Raw genomic sequence first — 25,627 nt, 5'->3', positions numbered from 1 at the left:
GGTTTTCATGGCACCAGATGACATGCTTCAAACTAAGTAATGCATGAAAACAAATAGACTATATTATGTAGATCTGCAGTTGCTTACCACAAAATATTAGTCATGATTAATTAGTACTTATAATGTTGTATTCACATAATGGCACTGTACCTTACTTTTGCTATTTCAAAATATGTTTACATGTGACAATATCAAATGAAAGTGGTACAGTAAATATTGAATCCCTAACAGACAGGAAGAAGACAATAAATCCTATACAATATATTTCTGAAGTATGTCTAACTGACAGGAAAGCTAAAATAAATTGACATATCCTGAGAACATTGGCACTCTGACACAATTCAAAGGAGCCTGCTTCTGTCAACTGGGAAAACGAGTTGATAGTAAGCTCCCAAGGATTCTGCATGAAGGTAACTTTAAAAAATTATGAGGAAAAAAAAATAGATGTCTTGAATACAACAGATTTTCAGCATTATTTTGCTTCTCATGTACTCTTGATTAGGAATTACACAAAGATACGCTCCCACTTTCATAGGCCATTACAACTGAAAAGAGAAAAAAACTCTTCCATACCCTTGCTGTGAAATCGACTGCAGCTCCTCTGTTTAGCAGCAGCGTTGCCACATTGACATTTCCATAGTGCGCAGCTATGTGCAAAGGTGTAAAGCCACTCTACAAAAGGAAACGGTCCTTATTATAGGAATCAATTCATACAATATAATCAACTTAACTAGAACCTGACTTTAACAGTTGCTGGCAAACAAATGTATTACACTGATTTTATCCAGTTAACCTATAATATAGCAAAGTCTTTCAGGCAGGATATGTGGTTTTCATGTGGGATATTATCAAAAGTGTTTCTTTCTTTCATTTTCTGAGTCAGTGTTCAAGCCAAAAAGAAATCAGTAGCTTTCATATCAGAAATATATTATTAATTAATTGATATATTATCCATCCTTAAAGAAAATAAAGGGAGCTTGCTTATTAAAATTCATAAACAACTAGGGTCTTTTGGGCTGCATCTGTTTACTGTTCTTGTCTAAAAAACAACAAAAGCTCTTGGACTCTGGTTTTACTGAGCTAAGAATTACAAATTATTCAAGGTGTAATCAAAGAGCTTGGTCTACATGAGAAACTTTGCTTATTATAAGAAGCATAATTTTAAGAACCATAATTATTTACATTTATATATAATTTAGATCTCAAAAGAGCCAAAGAAACTTTGCCATCTCTCTTTGAGAAAAAACTTGATTTACTTATTGCCTCTTGAGCACTAGAAGTTGAAACACACTTCATTTACAAAATACAGAATTACCTGACAACAAAATAAAAGAGACTAATTTTTCAGAAAGTAGGGCACGCAGCAAGCTTTTAGTCTCATAAGTAATTCAAGTAGAAAGGACCTTGCTTTTGAGGTTTCCCTGAAGAGCTTTACACTGATTTGATCAGACCTTACAGTCTTATTGGTAGTTATGGGAAAGAAAAATACTTCTGGCTTCTGGACTATACTGTATTTTCAACTAGGTTTTCTTTCTTTCAGTGTACCAATCATTATTGTAAACTGCTCACAGAATAAAGACATGTATAAATAAATGTGTATAAAAATGTGGAATAAAGATAGATGTTGTGCTCTGAAATCAACTTTATTCCCCAAAGATACATCAGTTGGACCATTATTTTAACCTAACTCCATTTACTTCTTTGTCAGCCCACAGGTGATTCTGGTGGAAGTACAATAAAAACAGTCATTAAATTCATAGCCTTGTTGCCATGGTAAATTACTGGGAAAATGTCTACTGAGGATATCGGCACACAAATAAGATTCTGTACTAAGCTACAGAGTGAATTTATGTTGCATTAACAACTAACTTCTCAAGGACATGTATTTACCTTGTGACAAATGCAAGGTACTTTGAGTCAATGTAATGGCCAGTGAAGGAGATGTAAACTGCTTCACATTTACCGTAAGTGAAGAAGCAGGCATTCAAAAAAAAAAAAAAAAGACTGTGTTCTTGGAAATAATGCTTTTTCCTAAATGTTTCCTAAATTTTTAGGGGGGAAATCAGAGTTCTAGCCAATCAGACACTTCATTTTTAGTGAAAGTACTTGTGGAGACTTGTTACTTCCACAATCAGTATAAGAACAATAATATTCTGATCATGTACTATCCCCTAAGGACTGCTGAAAACTTCACTGAAAAGATCATAATAAGAACCATGGTGAAAATAAGCAGATGCTCTGAACAAGTTTTTACCTTGGAGGATTCAATTATATGTTCTACTGTACGAGAAGTAAAATGAATTTTACCATGATTCTGGCTGAGCCAGACACTTTAATATAGTTATGCCAAGTTAGTGCATTTTCATAATTAATTTAATTGAGCTAGAAGAACATCTTCATTCTCTTAGCTCCATTACTCACTTTAAAATTCTTTGAACTGAATGTGAATTTTCAAAAGTTTACTTCGATATGGTGACACAAATAAAATGAAATTATAAAACAAGGGATGAATAAAAACAGGTTTGCTGAGTCACAAATCGCTATTCATTGAAAAAGAGTCATAAATTTTAGTGCTAAATATTAAAGAAATATTGCCACAGAGCAGAGAAAATAATTATAAATAACAGAAATAATAATTAAAAATTTTTGATCTCGGTACCTCAGTCGTCCTATTCACCATCATCTGATGCAGCATGGTTTGGGAAAAAGAGGAAAGATATTAAAGACTGGCTGCAAAACGGAGAACTAAGTTGCTTTTTGAAATGAGTTATGTTGTTATAATGGGAAAAGCCACCGAAGCATGCATTAACATTAAAAATAACCTATGTTCCCACAGGCAATAAACCAGTATCCTATTTAATAGGGAAGCAGTGATTCTGCTTCCATTCTTTCTCCTGGTTTACAAATAATGGGAGAAAGCTGGTTACCACAGAAATGGGAGGTATAAGGAAAAAGCAAAAAAAAATGTGTAGCTTGCAATTACTGTGTTGCTAAACACTGCTGAAGTAGATATATTACTGGTGATACTGGTTGTGGAACTCGTCTTTCCCCACAGAAGAAATTACCTTCAACCCTTAGGATGAAGGAAGTAAAAGGTTGCTGCCCACTGGCACTCAGCCACATGACTGCCCTGTTACCTGCAGGGCAGCGTCGCGTTACCTTGGACTGCACATCGGCATTGTGGTCGTTCTGCAGTAAGAGCGCTGCTGATTTGGTGTCGTCTTTTCTAGCGGCAATGTGCAAGGCTGGTAATCTCACTTTCCCCTTGGTGTCGTTTTCCAGCAGGATAGCCACTGCCTGATTGTGTCCTTGTTGCAGTGCAACGGCTAAGGGAGTGAAACCATCCTGCAAGACAAGAAAACAAAATGTCCGCAGTAAGTTGAAGGACATGGAGCTTCACTGAACTGCATGGCACTGTTCGCACATGGAAATTTCAGAAGCACATCACCAGCTGGTTTCTACCTCTGCACCAAGTGCACTCCAGTGAAATGACATTGGAGGCAAAACATTTTAACCCAGATGTGATTCCAAACATGTCAGAAGCACGCTTTTTCACTTCAAAGTACATATGTATACATACGCATGTGTACATACATATATTTTAAGTCAAGTACAGTACAGTCAAAGAATCATTCTACAGTATCTCTCATATTAACTTGTTATCTTAAAATGGACCGCAAAACATATTTTTGCAACATTTTCAAAAGGATTAGTGAGCACTGAACAAGGTAGACGTGAAAAATATAAAGGGACCCTGTTTCTGACTATCTCTGGGAAAAGAAAGCATATCTTCATATGCATTTGCTTCTCTTTCCCATTCTAAGTCATGCATGGGCTATGACTCAAGAAAGTCTGATCATATTTAGTAATTTATTCTAATTCTAAGCAGCAAAACATCATATTATTTCTGGAAAAACAAAGTCAGGAAAATCTATCTATTTTTCCTTTATATTTTTAGCTTTGTTTTAAAATTATTTTCAAAATTTCTTGTTCCACCAAACATGGCCTGGATAACCAATGCTGTGAAACGTAGCACGTGCTCACAACTTGCTATCTCAACAGGTACTGCCTGCTCACATGCCCTTTATTCTGCCTTATAAAACTAAGTCTTGCGTGCTGTCCAAGTGCATGTGCTACAACCACATGCTAGACTGAAGGGCAGCTAAACCACGAGGAGCAGAGCAGCCCTCAAACTGAGCCTGTGACCAGAAGGCATGCTGAATAACAGTGAAATGAAAAGGGAAGGGAATAAAACAAGGTTTTCTACATCTAGAGAAGAGCTGATTATAGCCAGAAAGTGAGCAAACTGATTAAGACGCATTGTAAAAGGCGTAAGAGACAGAATTGATTAGGAATAGGAAAATGGAAAGATGATAAAATAATGAAGGATGACTTAGGAAGGAATGAGAGCCAACATATGCTGAAAAAAACATCTGAGGAATTGCCAAAGCAATTTTTCCCCCTAGTAATTTAATAACATTCACTCCCTTTTGCATTGAACTGTGGGTAGGTGCGTTGCAACAGCTATGCTATTATAGTTTCTTTCTGTAATAGAGATTAAATTCTGTACAGTGAATTAAAAACTGGTGAACAGCTGATGAAACAGCTGAACTGTAAAGATAATTCTGAGATTGAGGCCACATTAGGTGTTGAAATGGCTTAATGCATTTTCCTTTTGCCTCTGGAAACATGAGAACAAATCCTGGATTAGAGGGCCCAATGAAACTGAGCTCATCCTGATTCTCATTTTGTACCTAAACATATATAAACGTGCAAGGAAATGAAATAGAGGAAACGAAGCATATCCAAAGGCGGTGCTAGATTCAAAGACAAGATCAACCATTTGATTTTCCCTGCATTACCTTCCATCTTTCTCTAAAAGGCCCCAGCCCTTTCTTCATTCTCTCCTATTACTTGTGGAAAGCATGGCTAACAGGAGCCCTGAAAAAGCATTTCATTTCCCCATCTCCCCACATGAGAACAATCTTTGAGGCCAAACAGAATGTCTTTCCCATGTACTGTGGTGGCATCCTCAGTTCAGGCTGCTATCCCACCTTATTTTATGTATCATTTCTTCATTCTGTTTGTGAAACTAAATTCTGGGCACATATGAAAGCAGAGGGTAGTTCAGTCCATCCTTCAGTTATACTGACATCACTGAAACCATCACCTGAGCAAGATCTGAAACCAAAACTTGTCTAAGTAAGTGATAAAGGGATAGACAGGCTTTACTCTCCAGGCCACAAAAGCGAGATCTGACCTTTCCGATGAGAGAAGACAGATTTGGACTCAGGTTCTGAGTGGGGGTTCAGCTGGCTTTTCTCCTCCCCTGCCTCCTTTTATTATTTTTTTTAACAGAATTAGAGTATAGTATGAGTTACAGTGATGACTTGAAGTCTGTGTTCAAGCAGAAGCCACATTAATTATAACCATATCAGCCTCACAGTACCTGTAAATTAATGAACGAATTTCCAGTGCTCCTGATCACAGTTAGTAAAAGTTATTCACTGCAAGACTGCAAGCAGGTGACTGCGCACTGAATCCAGGCTGGGCTCTCGGAGAGCCAAAGATCCACTGCAACTCGTTCGCAGAGGGTGTTTCTGCCAAGTTGCCTGACTATCACACAGGATTTCATATTTCAGAAAGCCGCAGGGTAACGTGATCTCCATGTATGCAGGCCACAAGAGGATTATTTTAGGAGCTGTCATCAAATGGTATAGTATCCATTGAAAGAAGGGATAGTAAAGCAGCTGTTAAGGCTAGCAGTTCAGTTTAAAGAAAAGAAAACCAAGTATACATGCAACATCGTTTTTAATTCGTCCATTTGTGAAGGTAATCCAGAGTGGGTAAGTTTCTATACAGACTAGGGAAAATAAATAGACATGAGCAAAAGCTCTTTTTTCAAGGGGGAACTTTCCTATTACTATTTCACATTGCATATCCTATCTACAGAGCAAACATGAAGCCAACAGACTTTGTAGCACTGAGCCTGGTCACTTGTTCTCTTGGCTGAGAGCGAAACAAGATTTGGCAGAAAGAGAGCAACAGGAAATCAAGTGAGCACAGTCTTCATTATCTAGAAGTTTTCCCCATTGCCCTGAGATCCTCTCATTTGCAAAAGGAAGTTGTGATTCAGTTTCTCTTGAGATGGAGACTCATCTCTTTTCCACTGATAACTGCTTTGCTTGCTCTGAAGTTCCTGCAGGTTTACAGCACCGCAGTGAAATCCAGACCCTAGCGATGAATACCATCCTTTTGCATATTTACACCCACATGGTTTAGTGCTAGAAGTAAACTGTCTGAGGAGAAAACAGCACATTGCCTGGTGAGCTCATTGCTGCGATTCTTGTTAGTCATTTTATTTCCTCAGGAGAACCCCCCTCTACAGACAAGAGTGGGAGATGCATGTTAAAATATTCTATTCACTGATATTTGCCTTGATGTTACTATGCGAATGGAGCACACAGATAGCCATGTTGCTCAGGTGATGGCACTTCTAGATGCTTGAGTTTTCAAGGGCTTTGTCAGAGATGTAAATATGTTACAGAGACATACATCTATTCAAATGAAATGCTGCATGTACCTCTTCGCTTAGCCTATGATCTATCCACTCTTCACTTTACTGCCCTTACAATACCATTTCACTGAGGCCACCTTATCCTCCTGTAATTTCTACAGAGGTTCGCTTGGGATCACCTTCCAAAGTCTCATTCATTTTTCAAAAATGTCTCTGAGAACGTGATAGGAGAAATGGGCACAAACTAAAGGTGAAAATCCTGGGCTCACTAAAGTCAGTGGACGTTTTGCTGTCAAACAATTGGGGCTGGATTTCATCCCTTGACTCCTCACCGCTTCCAGAACAGTTTGTCTGTGTGTTTTGAAAAAAAGCATTAACATTCATAAATACAACTCAGTGAAATGAATGGGCAAAAATTCTCAAAATACTCCATTTGAAAATCTTCTAAGCAATCTGAATATAAAGGCAAAGGAAAGTCAGAGTGTGTATAAATATATATATATATATATATACACGTCACCTCAGTAGCTGTGCTTTGGTTGGCTCCATTCTCCAGGAGATATTTCACCACTTCAATGTGGTTCTCTTGAGCTGCCATGTATAATGGAGTGAAGCCATTCTAAAGAGAACACATGAGAAAATACTGTAAAAAGAAACAGAATATACCAACAATACTGAAATACAAGTAACTATAACACTAAAAATGTATTTATGCTTTTTTAACTGAAGCATTTTAAGTATGTAAGTAGAACAACTAAGTATTTTTAGTATAATATGGTAATGTTTAAAGTCATTTAAACCTACACAACTCTACATGCTTTCACACTCATTTTCTTTTGACATATTTTCTGAAAACAATGGACACACTCATTATTAATATCGGTATTCCTTGCTGATAATGGCTCAGGGACTGTAAAACTGGCAATAAAGTCGTACGAAAGATGACAGGAAAGCAAAAGTTTCTTCCATTTATTACATTAACTCAACCACAGACAACATCCCCTGGAGACCATAAAGTCCGTATCTCATGACAAGCTGAGCAGAGATAACAAAGGCTTAACATACTATGTAAAATTTTGTAATACATAAAACATTGCAAATCATCAAACATAAAGGAACTCAACCTTGCAGAATAACAGCTGCATTTCTGACCATATACTATGTTTGTCTAGCATATAATTATAAACATTCTTTAACATGCCATGGAATTCTTATATGAATGTGCTCTGAATAGTACCGTAATATCAAAAAATTCTTCCAGGTTAGTCAAACTTCATGCAAATTCATTAGAAACACATTTTCTTCCCTTTAAAATACTTCCCTTTCTTCTCTTTAAAATACTTTAATGCAAAGAATTGTAATTAATTCCCTACAAAATCCATATGAAAGGAAGGCATGGAAGTGAGCTATCTGCCTGATAACTTTCTTCTGAAATTTTTTAAAATTGTTAAAGAGACCTTGGAAAATTCTTCAATATTCAGCAAACTACCATGTAAGATAAGAGGACATAATCACCTATATTTGTGAAAACGTTCTTCTGTCCTCAAGTGGCACTTTTAGCTAGAACACAACCCATAAACAAGACTTCAAATATGCAATTCTTTTTTTTTCATAAATCTTAAATGCTGTCACAATAAATTACAGACTTGTGCATTTATACGAGCAATACGAATTAACACAAATACTGTGATAACTAAGAACATTGCTTCAGAGAAGCCAATATTATTATTTCTAGCAAACTTGCTATGGAAACATTCCAGTAATTTCCTAATGAAATGAAATCTCATTTTTCAGTCAGTAGGTAATACAGTTGATTGCAGAACTGATGTATTTACAACCCCCATCTACATTACAAAAGTAGAAGATTGCTCAGGTCAACTTTATATATGTTGTATATGTCACGTGACATATATCATATATGTTGCAGCAGGTTTTTTAATACTACTTTGACATATCAGTCTAGTATTTTCATTAAAAATCTTGGGACATATAGTTAAAAAATTGCACCCTGACAACAGTCAACAGCAGTTTAATGCCAAAATCATGTGGTGTATTTTGAGTGGCTTTGCACACAGGTCTGTCTTTGGCAGGTATTATCCAATATTCTCAGGAATGACTTGAAGGATGGAACTGAGCGTTCATATTACAGCTGCAGACAGCATGAACAAGGTGTTCTGCAAGTACACAACCCAAGAGGAACGTAACTTGAAAGGTTCCTTTTACCTTGGAGAAAAGGGCTGGAAATGTAATTTAGTAAGGACGAATACAAGTTGCAAAGCTTTGGCAGGAATAACAAACTGTGCAAACAGAGAATGATGAGTTAGAGAAGAATTCTGCAAAAAAGGACCCAAAGGTCGCAGTGGCTTGCCAGAGAGTCACTGAGCTCATTCTGCTGTAATACAGACAATCATTGCACTGTTGTAAAATTAAAATACATCCCCCTGGGGAAGTTATTTTTCTTTGAGAAAAGGCTGAAGTAATTGGTGTTATTTGGTCTAGAAAAGGAAAACTGAAAAGAAAATGACAAGTGTTCGAAGAGGAAGGGAAAGATTTGCTCTGCATGTTCACACATGCTAAAACTAATAGGAAAGTGCACAGCTTACTAAGGTTGCAGCAGAGAAAATTCAGGTTAGACATCGAGAAAAACCTCTTAACAGTAAGGTCAGTTGCATTTTGATGGGTGGCTTCCCTCCCCCAAATCACTGGCAGCGAACGGGAAGCACGAAGGAGGCACGAAGGAGGCCCACAAGCCAGCCTCTTCCACGTCCACCCTTGTGGCTGGGAGGCCACCAAGCCTGGGTGCACGGTGGTCTCCTGGCCGCTCCGCTCACAGCCCTTTAACAGGGGGGAGAAAATGAGATCTCGTCAGAGTGTAAAATGGGGGAATGCTGTTCAGCATGTAACGAGGAAGGCACAGAGGACTGCCGAGCTGAGGGCGTGAGCTGGCAGTGAGAACTGGGAACAGATCGGCTCGTTTCCGATTGTGCTGGGACTGAAGAGCACAGAGAATGCTGCAGGTAACCAAGCTGGCTCATTGCTTTTGCTTTCCTACCCACACTGGAAAGAAACAAAGCGGCATCCTATTTAGCTAGAACTACCAGTAATTTTCCACACCCTTGATTGGTATTTTAATACCAAAGTATAATGTAGCATTTTTTAAATGGTGATATGTACCATTTGTAACATCCTTCTAACGCTGAACACCACTGCATGGATGAATGCAAGGAGCACAGCCACACTAATATAAACGTCAGGAATACGAGAATTTTCAAGCCAAAGCAAATCAATTTGCTTACAAGCTTTGAGGTTTGTTTTAAATCTTAAAAAAGTCCCTAGTTAAGCCCCCTTAAAAAGTCCCTAGTTCTGCAACAGGACTGGGACAATAAATCCTGGGTTAGGACACCATAAACGATACATATAAGACTTCATTATCATTTACAAGCACTAAACACTTTTCCACCCAGTCCCAAGACTGTTCCAGAGACTGCCCATTAGATCAAGGATATTCTCCTCATATAACCGTACCTGTAACTACAGCAACTGTGGGTAAGGAAGTACTTGCACTCCTAGCCTTTTTTCCTCTTCAAGCTTTATTTATAGTTTAAAATTACCATATATTTTTCCTTAAAAGCTGGCTTATTTTGGAAATTGCTAGAGCTGCTGAGGTTTATTTGCAAAACTAACTATACCAGACATACTGAGAAGCTTCCCCTGGCAAGGTCAAGCCCATTTTTTTCCGCTGGCAGGGTGAAGTTTGCTTTCTCAGTGAAGAACTGGTTTCAGAGATTCTAATTGCAGTGTTCCTGACCTCAACGCTTCTGGCTCTTGGCCAGAGACTTCTATTTTAAGAGATTCCCAGTTTTACCACTCTCCTTGGCACAGCTCTGCCCAGTGGGATTGCCTGTTAGACCTGCTGGAGCTCTTCCTTCTCACTTGTCTTCTGGACCCCAGGACTTCCACATCTCCTCCCATCTCTGACAGGCTACGATGCGTCTGTCTGTCTGTCTGTCTGCTACACAGCAAGTTTCTTTGTCAGCCAGTCCTGCAGTTAAATGGAAATGCCCCAAACAACAGAAGCATATCCTTTCCTCCATTCTATTTACTTCTTGCATCTAAAATCCCCTTCCCAGTTTCTCATCTTTTAGCTTCAAAGAGCTATATAACGGTACTTGGGTGCTCTGTTCTGCTTTTGAGATAGCTCAAAGCTCTAGAGCTCAAACCTCTGCAAATTGAAAAAAAAAAAAATACATTTTCCCTAGACTTGTTTCATTACCCAAAATTTTCTACTGAATCCAAAGCATTCCAGTTAATGATGCTCCATGGACGTATTGCAGAAGAGACTGACCTCTCCCTTCTTGTTTTAGTATATGAAAAGAGACATAGAGGGTTTACTGGGCCTTGAAGGGGAAAAAAATATCCTTATTTCAATAAATATTTCTTCAGTTTATAATTCCATGTTGTATGAACACATTCTAGAATTGATGTAAAAATACTGACTGTAGCAGATAAATGTGACAGGGAAAAGGAGAAATGCACTTTCTTTTGGTATTTCTGAAAGCCCGGCTGTGTACTTATACTGTGACTCTATGTTTAGATTTGGTACATCATCTGAAAAATAGAAATTAATTTTGTAATGATATATAACATTCACTTTCAAACAATGATTTCATCAGAGTATTTGTAGTGAGGATAGAGTACTCAGATTTCATTATCCTCAAAAATATATACTGCAAGATGTTTACTGCCATAATATAAAGTTATTATGAAAAATTAATGCTAAATAAGTAGAGTATATTCCATACTCCATTCTTTCTACTACATTCACTGATTTACTTGCTAATTTGAGAAAATGAGTAGCTCTCAATGATTCTCCAAGCTATTAATGCAAATTGGCGAGTCTTTATATGACTCAGAATTTGTATCGTTAAATTTTGCCCAAGCCCTAATGAAGAACATAGTCTGAAGAAGCAGAGAGATTATTAGAGCATTTAGAAAATCACACAAACAGCTCCATAGCCTGGCTTAGCTGTATTTTAGGGCAGGCTTTCAAGGAATCTCATCCTTTGTGGGCAGTACCAAATGATCAGGAGTACACATCTTCCAAATCGTGTTTAGTAGCCAGTCCTTTTGAATGACTAGCCTACCCATGCTGGTCCATGAAGATGTAGCCTTTAGTGTCTATATAATATATATATATATCATATGGCATATATATATATATATCCATATATACCTATATGCATGCTAATGAGGAAAATAAAGAAAATAGATAAATTTTCTTCCCTTAGTTTGACTTTTTTAAGATGATACGAGAGTTAGCAACATGTCTTGTGATGTAATAGCTAATATAAACCCAAATGAACATACCTATTTTACCTCAAAAGCCTCCAAGAACTGTTTAAGAACTGTATTAGAAGATCACCAAAGTTACTGAGGAAGACAAGACAGCTGACATCTAACGCAATTATTTACACACAGTAAAATGCTCATTCCTACTTACTCTTCAAGATGTAATTACTAAGCAGAGGGCCAACACAGCAGATTGCCCCACCCAGACAAGTTGCCTCCTCTGCCTCTCCATCTTACCACGTGGGCTTTTCGTTGAGGTTTTCGTTATCTTATTTCCCCCAATTTTGCTTCACATCAATGAAATGAAAATCAAGGTCACAAATTAAAACCGAAGTAGTTAGGCATTTTCTTGTAACTTTTACTACAATTCTGCAAGCGTACTTCTCAAGCAACGTTTAGAAAAGATCCTGTGCACAACATACTGCACATGTAAAAGCTCAGTTTCCTCTGGGTTACTCTAGAGTTTCCTTCATAGGGCCTGGCACTTGAACTAACCTGAGAGAAGCCTTTGCGAAATTCATTCTACCTTTCTTCCTGTGCCTCCTTCTCTTTCCACTCTTAGCCAGTCCCACAAAGAAACAGATAGTGGCACAAAGGATGAGATAAGAATGAGACAAGGGTGAGACAAGCTTAGATTACTCATGAAACAGCACACCCAGATAATGAAATGTTCTGATTAATGGTCATAGCATTTTACGCAGTAAGATCACGATCATTGCTCGAGTCTTTAAATTTCAGTAACTTACAGGATTTTTCTACTCTTCAGAATATTGCTTAACTTAAACAAAAATGGCAAGACCTTGACTTAAATCTTTATTCAGTGGCATACAACTCATCCCCCTTGTTTCCTCATTCTTCCACAGACATTAGACTAAACAAGTGACATCTACATCCCACCTTAGCAGTTAGAAGAAGGTAACTCCACCTTCACTAGCTGCTTCTCTCTCTCTGTCTCCAATAATATCTACGGGAGAGGAAATAACCACTCCAGCAAAGGCTATTCTCCCTTCTCAAGTAGGACAATGTTATGCATATGAAAGGACAAGAAACAAGAAAAAGGACAAGAGGCAATGGGCACAAACTGGAACACAGGAGGTCCTCTCTGACCATCAGGAAACTTTTTTTTTTTTCTAAAAGCCTCCTGGACATGGTCCTGGACAGCCTACTCTACATAGCCCTGCTCGAGCCGGTGGTCTGGACCACATGAATCCTCTTCCAACCTCAGCCATTCTGTGATTCAGTGAAAAATCCTCTAACAATTCAAGCAATTAATTAATTTTAATCCACAAAATATGTGAGTTACAAATAAATGCAACACTGCAAACTGAATTTGGTATACACACCTTGAATAATACCAAGAAATTGGTAGCAAAAACCTTCATGAAAGAATCAACAATATTGGAATTGTGAGAACTTTGTTGTGCATTACGGCCAGAGCATTATTTCCAGCCCGTCTAAAAATACACGCTCCATAAGAGGATTTTATCTTAGCAGGAGAGATTCTCTGCCTAAAAGGGTGAATTAAGGATAGATCAAGGTAACTACTTTAACTTTTAACAGGCTGGTTTTTTTTGTTAGCTTACATCAGAATCCAGAAGTGTGATATGGCAGTAACTCTAAATACTAACGGTATAATTATATATCCATTAAAAACTTTCAGAATGATTTTCTCATAGTAAGCAACTATACTTAGACTGAGATATTTCAGCCGGCTTTCACAGGTTGAAAATATCTAAAACTCCTAGAAAACTACATCACTTTTTTTCTCCAGTAAGCCCGTAGCACCTACCAAGCCTTCAGATCAATATTACTGATGTGTGACTCGTACTACCTGAGCATTGCTTGCTTTTACCTCTAAATACTTTATCATAAGATCTGTTTGGGTAAAATGTCCTGTTGCACGACTCAGATGACAGTTTGATATTTGTCTGTTTATTCTCCTCAAGTCTCCTAGCATTGAGTTTGATTCTACTCCCACCATACGGAGAAGCACTGAACCATTACCAGTGAGAAAACAGATTACGCCTTTGAGAAGCATAATTCAATTCAAGGTTCTTTCCTTGTCCTGAGAGAAGTAATTTGTTTCAGCTTCACATGTGGTTCAAACCTGAGAGATTCGGGAGGAACATGTGCTCTGTTCACCTCTTGTCCTCCTGTACCTTCTAACTGCACTGCTGTGACTGGTGTCTACTTCATGGAGGGAATTTTTGTTTTGTCCTGAATCCACCTTACAAGAGAGACAGCCAGTAAAAGCATCTTTTGGATACATCAGCAACTAGCTAAATTAAATACTGTGGATATGTTATTGATGAAAGTACCTTTTGTTTTCGGACAGAGTCAGCGTTTCAAAATGAGCAGGACACAGCACATTAGTATACATTCAGTTTCTAGGGGTATCTTTTCCTTCATAAACAAAAAACTTCCTTAACAAAGCTGGTAAGTGCTAGTAAACAGGGTGATGCACAGATTAGATGTAAGCATTTGCAGTCATAGAACTATTCAGTGTAAAGTGGCACATCTGTAAGGGCACAGAAGGCCACTGGATTCTGACCTACTGTAGACTAACTCCCTAACAAGTGTTAACTCATCATTTTGGTAACAATCCTTGCATTCAATACACACAGCAGATTCGGAGGCCACTAGGGTCTCACAAACTGTAAAAATTAAAGCTGAGAAAAGCACTGAGGAGAAAGGCTGGAATTACTGGACTTAGAGAGGCTGGTGATTCTGCATTCTGGGGCCAAGCAGTTAAACAAAAGAAATAATGACAGACCATCTATCTGCTTGAGATGACAGACCATAAAACTAATTTGTACTAATTAAAAAATACAAGGATCTGCAGTGACACAGAAGGATATGTAGAAAAAAATAGCACCTCTTCAGCTGTCTCACATTCTCTAGTAATATAAATAGTGTTTTCCACTCTGCCTACAGCAATGAGATAACTATAAAGCCCATGAATAAAAAAGGTCTGGGTTCATGGTGCTCACCGAGTTGGTTTGTGAGAGATCATGCAGACCCCCAGCTGCGGTGCAGGTTCAGGCAATACTAATACATCTGCCACCTGTTGCCTTGCAGTTCCAAGAAGCCCTCTCCTGGGAAGTGCATTTTACTGTAAGCCACTTTCTAGCTTATGTGACAAACTTAAAGAGCACAAGCATTCTATTTTAGAGCTTCAAATATCACGATTTTCCCATCAGGAACAGGAAAGTAACAACAGTCTGAAACACAGCCAGGCAGAAATCAAGATGTTCTGTGCCTTGAAAGTATCATTTTTACGAAGAGGAAGCCTGTAATAGGAATTGGGCTGATGGGGAATAATGGGAAGAAAATAGATTAGTCATGCACCAGGAAACATAACCTTGATACTGGGCATGGGTTAGGGACCAGCTTAGCTAGGGTGAAGTCTTGCATTTGAATTCTGGGCAGTCATCCAAAACAGCATTTGGGGTTTGCCTTCTATCTGTGGTAAAGTGAAAGCAATTCTGGAAACATACATATACAGACATATATTATGTATATGGTTATGGGCTGAAAGGATGACAATATCACACTAAAATCATAAATAAAATGTTTGTACTTATTGGGTTTTGACTCAGTTATATCTAACACTCTCACAAATATAAGGGGATAACAAATCAAGTTCCTGTTCTTTATTTTCTCAGATTGCATCATTACAGTTGGGTGAAATGTGGCATGTCGGTCTGGTAAACCCTTACCTTTCCAGCTAATAGGCTGGTTTATACAGGCTCCTGAGGTTTGTGTATTTGAAGAGCAAATCTTACAGGACACCTCTCCATCATATCATTTGTTGGAAAAAAACACTATTTGTTTAAATGAAAGTCTTAAGTTCTGACCTGCACCACTGGTACTAGTTTCTTTTATGGAGCTTAAACTAAATAGATTGCAAATTACAAAAATAGATTAAGAGATGTTGTAAATCTTTTCAGTTTGTTTTCAGACTGTTGGCTGAGAAACATGTATTACAAGATCTTATACCACCTCCCTTTGGATCAGTGGAATCTACTAGTTAAAGACCATCAAAGTACAAGGTAGAAATTATATATTTAAGTAAACCTTTTTTTTTTTCCTAGAGACGAGCTACGTTTTTACGTCATACATTATGGCAGGCTATTCATCTAGTTAGCTGTAGTGACAGTAGTGGACAATAGCACTCATTCCAGAAATACAAAACTGGTCAAACTGCACATCTGTAATGTGCACATAGATGCACAAGAATCTCCATTTGCTATACACACAATGCAGATTTTGACTTCTGGAAGGAGGACATTATTACATGAGAATGTGCATTTTTACTTAGTTATATTATTTACTTATTTATATTATTTACTTTACATTACATTGCTATTTCTTATGTCTGTTTAAAAAATCTTGAAAATGTGATCCAAGTAAAGTCTGATGCTGTGATTTCTATTCAAGCAGGTTGAAGATAGAAGAGATGAAATCTGCATTATGATATAGCAAAAATGTTGATATCACATCACCCCCTTATGGTGTTCCTCCTGAGAAGGACCCCGATACAGGTAAGTAGAATAGGAGAGATTAATTTTCCTGCCTCTTCTAGAAGAAGTTGCCTCAAAAACACCACCACTCCAGCTACAATACAAAGATAAAGGGTATCATCATATGATACAGGAAGGGCCTGGACTGCCTTATATTGACCTTATAAATATTAAATCCTCTCACTAATACTGAACAGGCTGTCAGTATATAGCAGCTGGTTGAGGGAAGAACGTACTCTACTTTACCAAGCATTTGTAAAACTGCATCTGGGCAACTATGTCCATTTGGGGGCTTATCAGAACAAGGAAAACATGGACAAATTGGAACAAATACAGTGGGGGGCCACCGAGGTAGGTAAAGGGGTTGAAGCCTGAGACATGAGAGGACATGGAGAGAACTGGGGTTTTGTGAAAGGATGAGAGGCAAAAGATCCAAGATGAAGCAAGAAAAAATTCAAACAGATAAAAAGAAACAATTCCTCACAGGGTGGGTGGTCAAGCACTGGAACAGGTTGTGCAGAGAGGGTGAGGAATCTGTCCTTGTAGATACCAAAAAATGGACAGGGCACAGTCCTAAACAAACCCAGCTAACCTCGTCCTTGGGTGTAACTTCAAATCTGGCCATGCTTTCGGCCCAGGTCGACAGGGGAAGGGTTGGACCAGAAGGTCTCCAAAGTGACTTCCACCCTACTTTAATCTATGATCCCATACATATTAGCATTGTTCTATAGGCATTCATTCAACCAAAGGCTAAATACTGTGCTATTGTACACCTGATAATTATTCGATCAATTCAGTGAATTTGGAGACAAAGTCTCAAGTGTGGTTCTGAGATTCTTCTAAGATCTCTACTAAACCTCTCTGTAATAGTTGGGGATCGCCCTTGGCCTATTTTAAACTGTAAACCTAACCCTGACAAGTTCAGTTGTTTTGGGGCTGCAACTGGGATCCCCACAGACGCATATCAAACTGGCTCAGTACCCTCCTTGTTCTTCAAGAGCTCCTGATCCTCAGAGCAGCTATTGAAAGCCAACCAGTCCTGCGTTTCTAGATCACCACGCTCCTTCTGCTCTGGGTGACATCATAAACTGGGCACCCTCCTAGGGTTGTTTTTCCTTTAACAATATGAATTGTTAGGGAAATGATAAAGTCCCACATTAATAGTCTGATACCAACAATCATTATCTTATGTTTACTCTCTGTTATCCTGTAATTCCCTGCAAATCTGTAAGCACCACTGCTGTCTTGCAACCACAGGCATACTGCTCAAATACACCTCGCTGGCTGCCTGAAATCATACCTCACGATCAAGAATAACTGTTGGTTGTCATTAAGTGATGATCACTGTAAGAGACAGGCAGCTGAAACCTGGACTAGCTTAAGGAAGGATGAATAACTGTATCTGTTCCTTCATCGTTCTTAACGTATTACTTTTGTTTACGTCTCTCAAAATCCTTATAATCCTCCAGAAGGCAATTCTTATTATTTTTTTCCAGGGAAGGCATAATGGACCTGATCCTTTATTACATTAGTAACGATGAACTGCTACTAAAGTACTCCCCTTGATATACACCAGCTAAGAATCTGTCTCTCTGAACATACCAATAAAAAACAGAATGCCCTGTCGGTGGGATTAACGTTTTTTGTCATAATAGGTTACCAAATACTCTGCAAAATACAGTCCGTTCTGATGGTAAGATTATCTTTACAAACTACAGGGAGAGCAATCCCTGGTAAAGCAAATCCTGGGGCATCCTGATAGAGACAAGCAGATCACTTCTCTGACAATCAGCTAAATCCTCCCTTCACTGGTAACACTGAATATGGACATTCAACAAGCTCTCTTATCGCTCATTTTTGGGAAAGCATATTAAGGGTGGAAATTTTGTGCTATTCTATGGATTGCTTTAATCCAAGCAATAGTCTGGATAAGAATACTCCAGCGGTCACGATGGCTGCATCTCCTGTGTTTTGAAACAGGGAACTGGCAATGGTAATGGGGACAAATTTAAACACAAAATATTTCTTGGCTAATGTGTTTGCAACGAGCTTAGAGAAGGATATAGAGGAAAGGAAACCAGAGAGCTTTTAAATAACAAGATCAGCTTGGGGGAGTACTGATTTATCTAATCCTTGCCTTCTGTATCTGGGTCACTTTAAATAATCTGATGATTAAAAGGTAGGCTCCTCCTTTTGTCAGGGCCCCTAAATGAAGCAGCGGTCAAAGCACAACCTTAGCAGCTAATAGGGAACACGCTTTCTTCTAAGGTCAAGTGCAGAAGTTTTAAAATTGATGGGAAGTGTTTCTTAGATGACTGCAGGATATGATAGCTCCCTTACAGTTACCGAATAGAAGTGAATTCTATTTCCTTTTGTTGCCTTTTACTCTTCAGCTCTTTGTACCTCAATCACTTGACATTTGTTGAATCACTTCGTATCATGAGGTGCGACTCTTCATATTAGACTAACCTTTTTGACCTTGCCTGGAACAGAGAAGGTCGGGATAGATCCATTCCACACGATATGTGTGGTCAGAATATCTCAGCATTATTGCTGCAGGGAACAAGCCTAGAGGTAGACTCAGTTATTAAGATTATTGCACTAGGGACGTCATCACACTTGGGAGACTAATATTCCAGTTCTCTGGCATCTCTGATGCCTACACATAAGTCAGATGATAGATACAGTTTGACTTTAAGAGAAACTAGCAGAGAAATACTAATTCATCAAAGGGAAGGGTTGGACTGACTAAGTTTGGTGACACTTCTTCCACCTGGAAAAAAGACCAAGAATTGACATAAGAATTCATAGTATGTTGCAAAAGTAGGCATTCACTGAGAGGAGAATTATGGAGAAGGATGGCTGTTCTAATGCACAGGCAAAACTGGTAACAGGTTGTTTGGGGTAAAGAAATTATCTGGCTCTGAAAGGAGGAGACCACTGGGCTGGACAACAGAGAATGTGTGTGGTCAGATCTCTACACGACCAAAAATCATGGTCAAACCAAAAAGAGAAATTGCAGAGATTGATTTCTGAGTTGACGAAGCATATCTAGATCTGCTCACGGAACCATGAGCAGAGTCAAACAAGTGGATGTCTTACAGACATTCATTAAATATATTTTTTTTAAGAAATATTTGTAGCAAAAGGCAACTAACTGAGCCAAACAATTGCGCACTGGTCAAGTTCTGCTGAAAAGGACCACTAACTTCTACATTTCTTCAGCCATTTCTGGGTTTGCCCTCATTTCAGCATTTGTCTGAAACGTACTCAGGGAAGATGTCAGCTCTCAAATGATATGCGCACAGGTGAAAGTGGAGTCATTCAATTAGTAATCACTGTGCAATTAGGCTTTGTATCAAAATAGAAATTACTTTTCTAAAAATAGGTGGTGATGATGTATTAGCTCAAAAGGAACAGATTTCTGAAAAGACAGGAAGAGGAACAAAATAACAGCTCTGAAGGCCAGCAGAAAACTGAAGGGCAAAGCAAAGTAATCTAATAAAAAACAAAATCCATAAAATCAAAGTCCTGAATGTTTAACAGCCTCAAATAGCACAGATGGGGTTTGTAATCTCAGTGGTTGCAACGTTTTTAATAGCCTTTTCTGAGATAATTCTGTTATTTCATTGTTGCAAGGAACAGGGAAATCAGTGTGGCATTTCAGATATCACTTGTGGTAAGTTTTGATAAAGGCCAGTGTTTTTATGTAATTTAGCTGTAAAAAGAAAAAGAAAACTGCAAGCTAAAGAAACTAGTGTTTAGAATGCTCACTTATCCATCAGTTTATAATCAGAGAATAAATTTCGTCACTATGGCAAATTCTCATCACTGGAAATGGGAATGACCTTGACAGATACCAAGTTCCTTAAAGAGGAAGTTATGAAGCAATCTGAGTATCTTCACTGGCATTAAATCACTACCACCAAATGGCATTTAGCAGGGGCCTAAAAAAAATAAAGTGTGAAACAACAGAGATACCAAGGAGAGGATGTAATACACCCTCAATACCAACAACTGTTCCTAAAAGATTTGAGAGTGACAATATAGCATCTATTTTTAAAAATGGAGTTGAGATAAAATCTAGGAAAGAGAAACTGAGCATTTCAGTCATAATTTCTCTTTTTTTAATTAAAATTTGCCTTTAACTTGTATTTTTGCTCATTTCAGAATTTCTTAATTAAGCCTGGTAAGATTAATTTTTTCTCTTATTCTTTTTATCAATGCCATATTGCTTGACAAAAAATAAAAATGGTATTTGAGTATTCACATTCTCTTCAGGCATTCTCTTTTCCTTTTTCCATATAACTTCATATTTATCTTTTTCAACCAGCTGTAGTTACATACGCTTGACTCTCATCATAAATCAAACGTCCGTTCTTCATTAACATTGAAGTCTGTTTTTCTTTTTTTTTTTAAAACTTATTTATTGCCTATGATGAATGTGATTCTTGAGCATGTAAATCCAATCTTGAGTAGAAAGGCAGCATTCATTATCCTCATCGAGCATAAAGGCAGCGAAATAACTTTTAAATTTAATCTTCCACAGGAAGTCTCTGGCAAATCAGTATTAGAACCAAATTCTTAGATGGCTGCTCAGAGCCCTGACTAAAAACATACATCCTTTCCACCCATCCTATAGGCAACATCTATTCATTCGTATTCCAATTTTTAGCTACCTGGGAACATGCGTGTGAAAGGACAGACACACAAATACTACTCAAAATGCTGAATACTATCAACAGATATTACCCAAGTGCATCCATCCAACATTTACCAAGAAGAAGACACATCTAGGTAGGTCATTCACCTCTTTCTCTGTGTGCAGTTGTTTACTGTTGGGCTGTTGACAGTGCTTTGTCCAGGAAACTGTATGATGGAACGGCCCCTACATGGGAGCTCTGTCAGGGTACTTGTGGCTCTCTGTGGCAAGCACAGAAGGAGCTACAATCAAGCAGCTGTAATCTATCTCCTCAGCAAAACGGTAGCAGAAGGACACAACCAAAAGCCAGCAGCTGGATCACACTGCATTAAGGACTCACCCTCCAATTCAAGTGAATGAGAATTTTTAAATGAAGGCAACGTGCCACAAATCCAGTGCAGATACATCCCAGCAGTTTGAATTTGTTCTGTCTGGAGGCAACCAGTGAGCAGCAGCAGTGGGGAAAATCCCTTCCATCAGATGACACTATACTTGTACAGGCCCTCTACCGCTATCTGCATCATCCACCAGCAGCTCTGAGGTGCAAAGGTTAGACAACAAATACCGAGGTGCCAGCAGTGTTCATTAGTTCATGAACACTGTTATAACACTGTAATGAACATTAGTTCATTAGTGTTCATCCAGACACACAGCAGGACGTTGCAGAATCTGAACTAGGAGTTTCACCAGAACTCCCACATCACCACTCTGCATATGCTTCTCCTGGCAGAGAAAAATCATCAACTACCAGAGATGGTAAAGCTCTACCAGGACTCTATAAATTTACAGTGGTAGGCAAAAAAAACATGTTACGTAAAGCTGAATTACTCGCTTTAAATGCTATGACTCTTTATTTGAAAATTATAATCATTTTATAAACACCAATCAAAGTCCTTCACTTCATCTTTGTTCATTAATGCCAAGTCTACATTTGCCATTTGGGGTTTCCCTTAGGAGCGCATTCTTTTACATCTAAAAATGTCCCCACTTGCAAACGTTTTGTGGAGTATCTTCGTAATATTGCATCCCTCCCCCATTATTCTGAAAACTAACTCCTGACAGATAGATACGGATTTCAGCAGGCAGAAAACAAGTGTTTATGCCAAGGTTGCCGACTGCCATCTTCTAAATGTCTGTTGTTATCTGTTGAATCGATCCCACTTGGATGGTAACTGAAGTAGCAAATGCTTGTTAACAGGTCTGCGCACATTACACAGAACATTCACTGCTAACAATAAACGTTTTTAAAAACTAGAATAGCATATAAAATAATATCTGTGAAATTAATTTCCAATTCTGTCAGAATGTGTTTTTCACATTTAGGAAATTTTATTTCTTTTTCAAGCATAAAGAAAAGTGTTTATGAGGGATGATGCTTCATGAAAGTATCATTTTTACCATTACTTCTCTTACTATGCTCAAAATCCTAATATTAAATATATCAGTTAATCTTCGTATACAATGAGAAGGATGACAAATGAATGCAGAAATCATTCAATAAGTTCATTAAGAAAGTAGTTTCCTAAATTTTTTAGCAATGGAATTACAGCATTTCTTATCTTTAATGTAAGTAGAGGATGGAGAGTAATTGACCAACATTTGTCCTGAGAGAGCTCTTTAACAGCGGTTTTGGGGCAAAAAGCAAAATTAAGAATAAAAAGTCAAAGAATCTTGGACTGAAGGCATCTTGAAGATGTTTTCAATTTCTTTCTATCGTCATAAAATGTAAAGAAAGTACAGACAGACCTGTTTGTTTTATAGTCCCATTGCTTCATCTCTTGGCCTCCATTTACTTTATACCATCCATCTTACGATGACATCAAACAGAAAAAAGAAAAAAGCAGGTTCCCAGGTCTGGGCCAGCAAGATGTGAAGGTGGTCAGACTTAGGATGGACTCTTACAAATCAAATCCTTTCACAAGCTTGGCTGTGTTCCTATTGATAAGAGAATGCTCTACAGAACAGGACTGAGAAAAGCATCTCACACAGGCCCAGCTATGTTTGCACAATTTCTTTTCAACCAAGGTAGTTTCAAGCTACAGCATTTAATCACATCGCTCTCTTGTTCTGCTCATGTACCCCAGAAAGATTAAGCTAAGGGTCATTATTTTGCCTATAGACAGTAAGTGCTAGGAAAATTCAATTTGAAATTAATCTACCCCTGAAGTGTGACTTGTTTTCCTCCTTGTCATAGCTTACACCATTACTGCAAAAATGGTATTTGCAATCATTGAATGATGCACTTGAACTCAACCGGAACACTGTTAGCTCAATGATTTATTTCTGAGAATGTCACAAGCAGACAAGATGAGTTAGAAAGATGTTGCTGGAATAAAGATGGCAGCTCCTGTATCATATATAGTCCTCATCTGTACCATATGTCCTGTTCTCTATAGCTACAGACAGTTGCCATAGTTAAGAAGGAAGAATTTACAAACATTAGCCAAATAATTTATTTGATAAATTGTTCCTAATCCTCAACAGAGGAAATAGCGTGCATCTTAAATATGCGTAAGGATAACTGGGCCAGTTGCTCCATAGTGATAATAGTGTGTCTGTTTGGGAGGGTCGAGGAGATGGGAACAGTTAGCTCAGAAAACAAACCCTCATCTAGCTACTTTGCAGCGTGTTGTTCACTGCGAATCAAGCACATGTTGTTTACAGCTCTGAAATCACAGCCGGGAAGCAGCTGCCGCTACAGCCTTGCCCAAACTGGAGAGAGAAGAACTGGCCATCAGTCAGTCTCGGCAACATCACCACCTTCTCTGGTACATTTTGGAAGAACAGACAAGCTTCGTGTCAGTGGAAGTAACAAGGCTCTTTTTACAGTTAGTTTGCCCACCAGGACAAGGTGCATTTCCCAAATTCAAATGTACGTTCCAAACTTTTGACTTAAATTCTATCTGATCCCAGAAAGAATGAGTTCAGAAGCCTGAGTAAGTTATCTGCAAATGTCTAGCCCACAAACAACCACGTAAAACAATTTTATAAATCAAGTCTGAGAATTTATGCTCCTCACTATGGCAAAACAAATATAAGGAAAACATATGATGTAATATGTCTACACTTTACAGGATTTCTGAAACAAACAATTTATTGTTAAGAGATTTCAATCAACAAAAATGTGAGTTTATATATCACACAATGAGTACATAATTTTGTTATTTACTTTTATTTTACTTACTGAGCAGTGAACACTAGGTCAGGTGTGGCATCAAAAGAGTTTGGAATCAACACCTAGCACCTCAGATCTACTCCATTAAATTCCACCAAATAACTTTTAGAAGAAAAAGGAAAATAGCATCATACCTGAGACTGTGCATTAATATTGGCTCCTTCCTTAACCAGAACTTTGACAACTTCAGCTTGTCCTGCTAAGGATGCAATGTGTAGGGCTGTATTCCCTTTCTGTTATAAAGAGGGAAAAAGCAAAAGACATTACCTTCTTTAGGAATCATTTTAACCAGCAGTTCTTTCATAATATCCAGCATGCAGGCCTTAAATTTTTTAAGTACAGTTTTACCTTACATTTTCATGATGTTCCATAACCATCAAAGGGATAGAACTGGTAGCAGCAACCATGAAGATTTCTTCGGTGGTTGTTCAACACTTACATCCCAACATAACTTTTGAGTGAAATTACAGAATTTGGTTTGGGTTTGGAAAAAACTTCTAGATAAAGTATAATATGGGCTAACAGTTTTTTTTTCAATTCAGCTCTAGAGATCATGCCCTGTAGAATGCAGCTGAAAGGAGTCTAGGAATCCTAAAATTCAAGCTGTGAATCACGTGTAAAATGAGATTTCCTAGTACAAGGCCCAAAAGGAGGATCTAACTTAAGTGACAGAAATCAGTCCTTTAGAAGTGGAAGATAAACCCTTTTTTTTTCCTGTTCTCTAATCTGCATAAAATTAAAATGCGTATTTTTGAAAGTTGTTAACTTCAAGTTAAGAGACGCAGTGCATAATAAAAAACATCTCTCGAAAACAGCAGCAGCATGGTAGACAGCTGCTTTTGTAAGAGTCTTGTATTTTTTCCAGGCCAATCTCCCATCCCCAGCTTTTTAAATTACTTTATTAAACAATCAAGACCAGGTGCCTAAGGCTCATAAAAGCAAAGCAGAACTCCAAAGTTCCATCTGGAAGCTGGTAGTTCTACCAGCAGCTTCACTGCGGGGTGACTTAAAGATGTTTTTGAAGGAAGGAGGGAACTTCTGTTTTTCTATCAGTGATAGACATAAGAAGTTCAGCAAGAAGCACTTTGAGCTGATGACCAAGTGCCAACCTTGATGGAGATCCTGTACATCAGCAATCATAAAAGAAGAATCCCACAGGGACACAGTGGCAGTAACTCAATGCAAAGACTGGGCATATATCTCTGGATACGATATATTCACTTATCAATTTTCACAGATTTGAAAAAAATCTACTGTTTTAAGCTATATTCACTCAATTGTCATTGGAAATAATAAATTTGGCATCACTTCTTTTTTTTTTTTTTAATTCTTCCCCTGCAAACAGATTGTATAAGTAATCT

The 25,627-nt window shown here is 38.1% G+C and overlaps 1 protein-coding gene across 21 annotated transcripts in view; it reads right to left on the bottom strand.

The window, feature by feature from the left end:
- Positions 1–25,627, bottom strand: part of ANK2 (ankyrin 2) — a 235,617-nt gene that overhangs the window by 110,254 nt on the left and 99,736 nt on the right. For 14 of the 21 annotated variants that reach the window (XM_066996871.1, XM_066996889.1, XM_066996870.1 and 11 more), the window contains exons 4-8: positions 24,401–24,499; positions 7,038–7,136; positions 3,160–3,345; positions 2,660–2,683; positions 574–672 (exon numbers count right to left, since the gene is read on the bottom strand). In XM_066996871.1, coding sequence (XP_066852972.1) covers positions 574–672; positions 2,660–2,683; positions 3,160–3,345; positions 7,038–7,136; positions 24,401–24,499 — 507 coding nt within the window. The remainder of the gene's footprint in view (positions 1–573; positions 673–2,659; positions 2,684–3,159; positions 3,346–7,037; positions 7,137–24,400; positions 24,500–25,627) is intronic. The other 7 variants (XM_066996879.1, XM_066996882.1, XM_066996881.1 and 4 more) reach the window with 1 other exon arrangement.

The sequence above is a fragment of the Anser cygnoides genome, chromosome 4 (assembly GCF_040182565.1).
Source record: "Anser cygnoides isolate HZ-2024a breed goose chromosome 4, Taihu_goose_T2T_genome, whole genome shotgun sequence".
Lineage (NCBI taxonomy): Eukaryota > Metazoa > Chordata > Aves > Anseriformes > Anatidae > Anser > Anser cygnoides.
The sequence above is the reverse complement of the archived record's forward strand: the minus strand, read 5'-3'. Positions and strand labels throughout refer to the sequence as shown.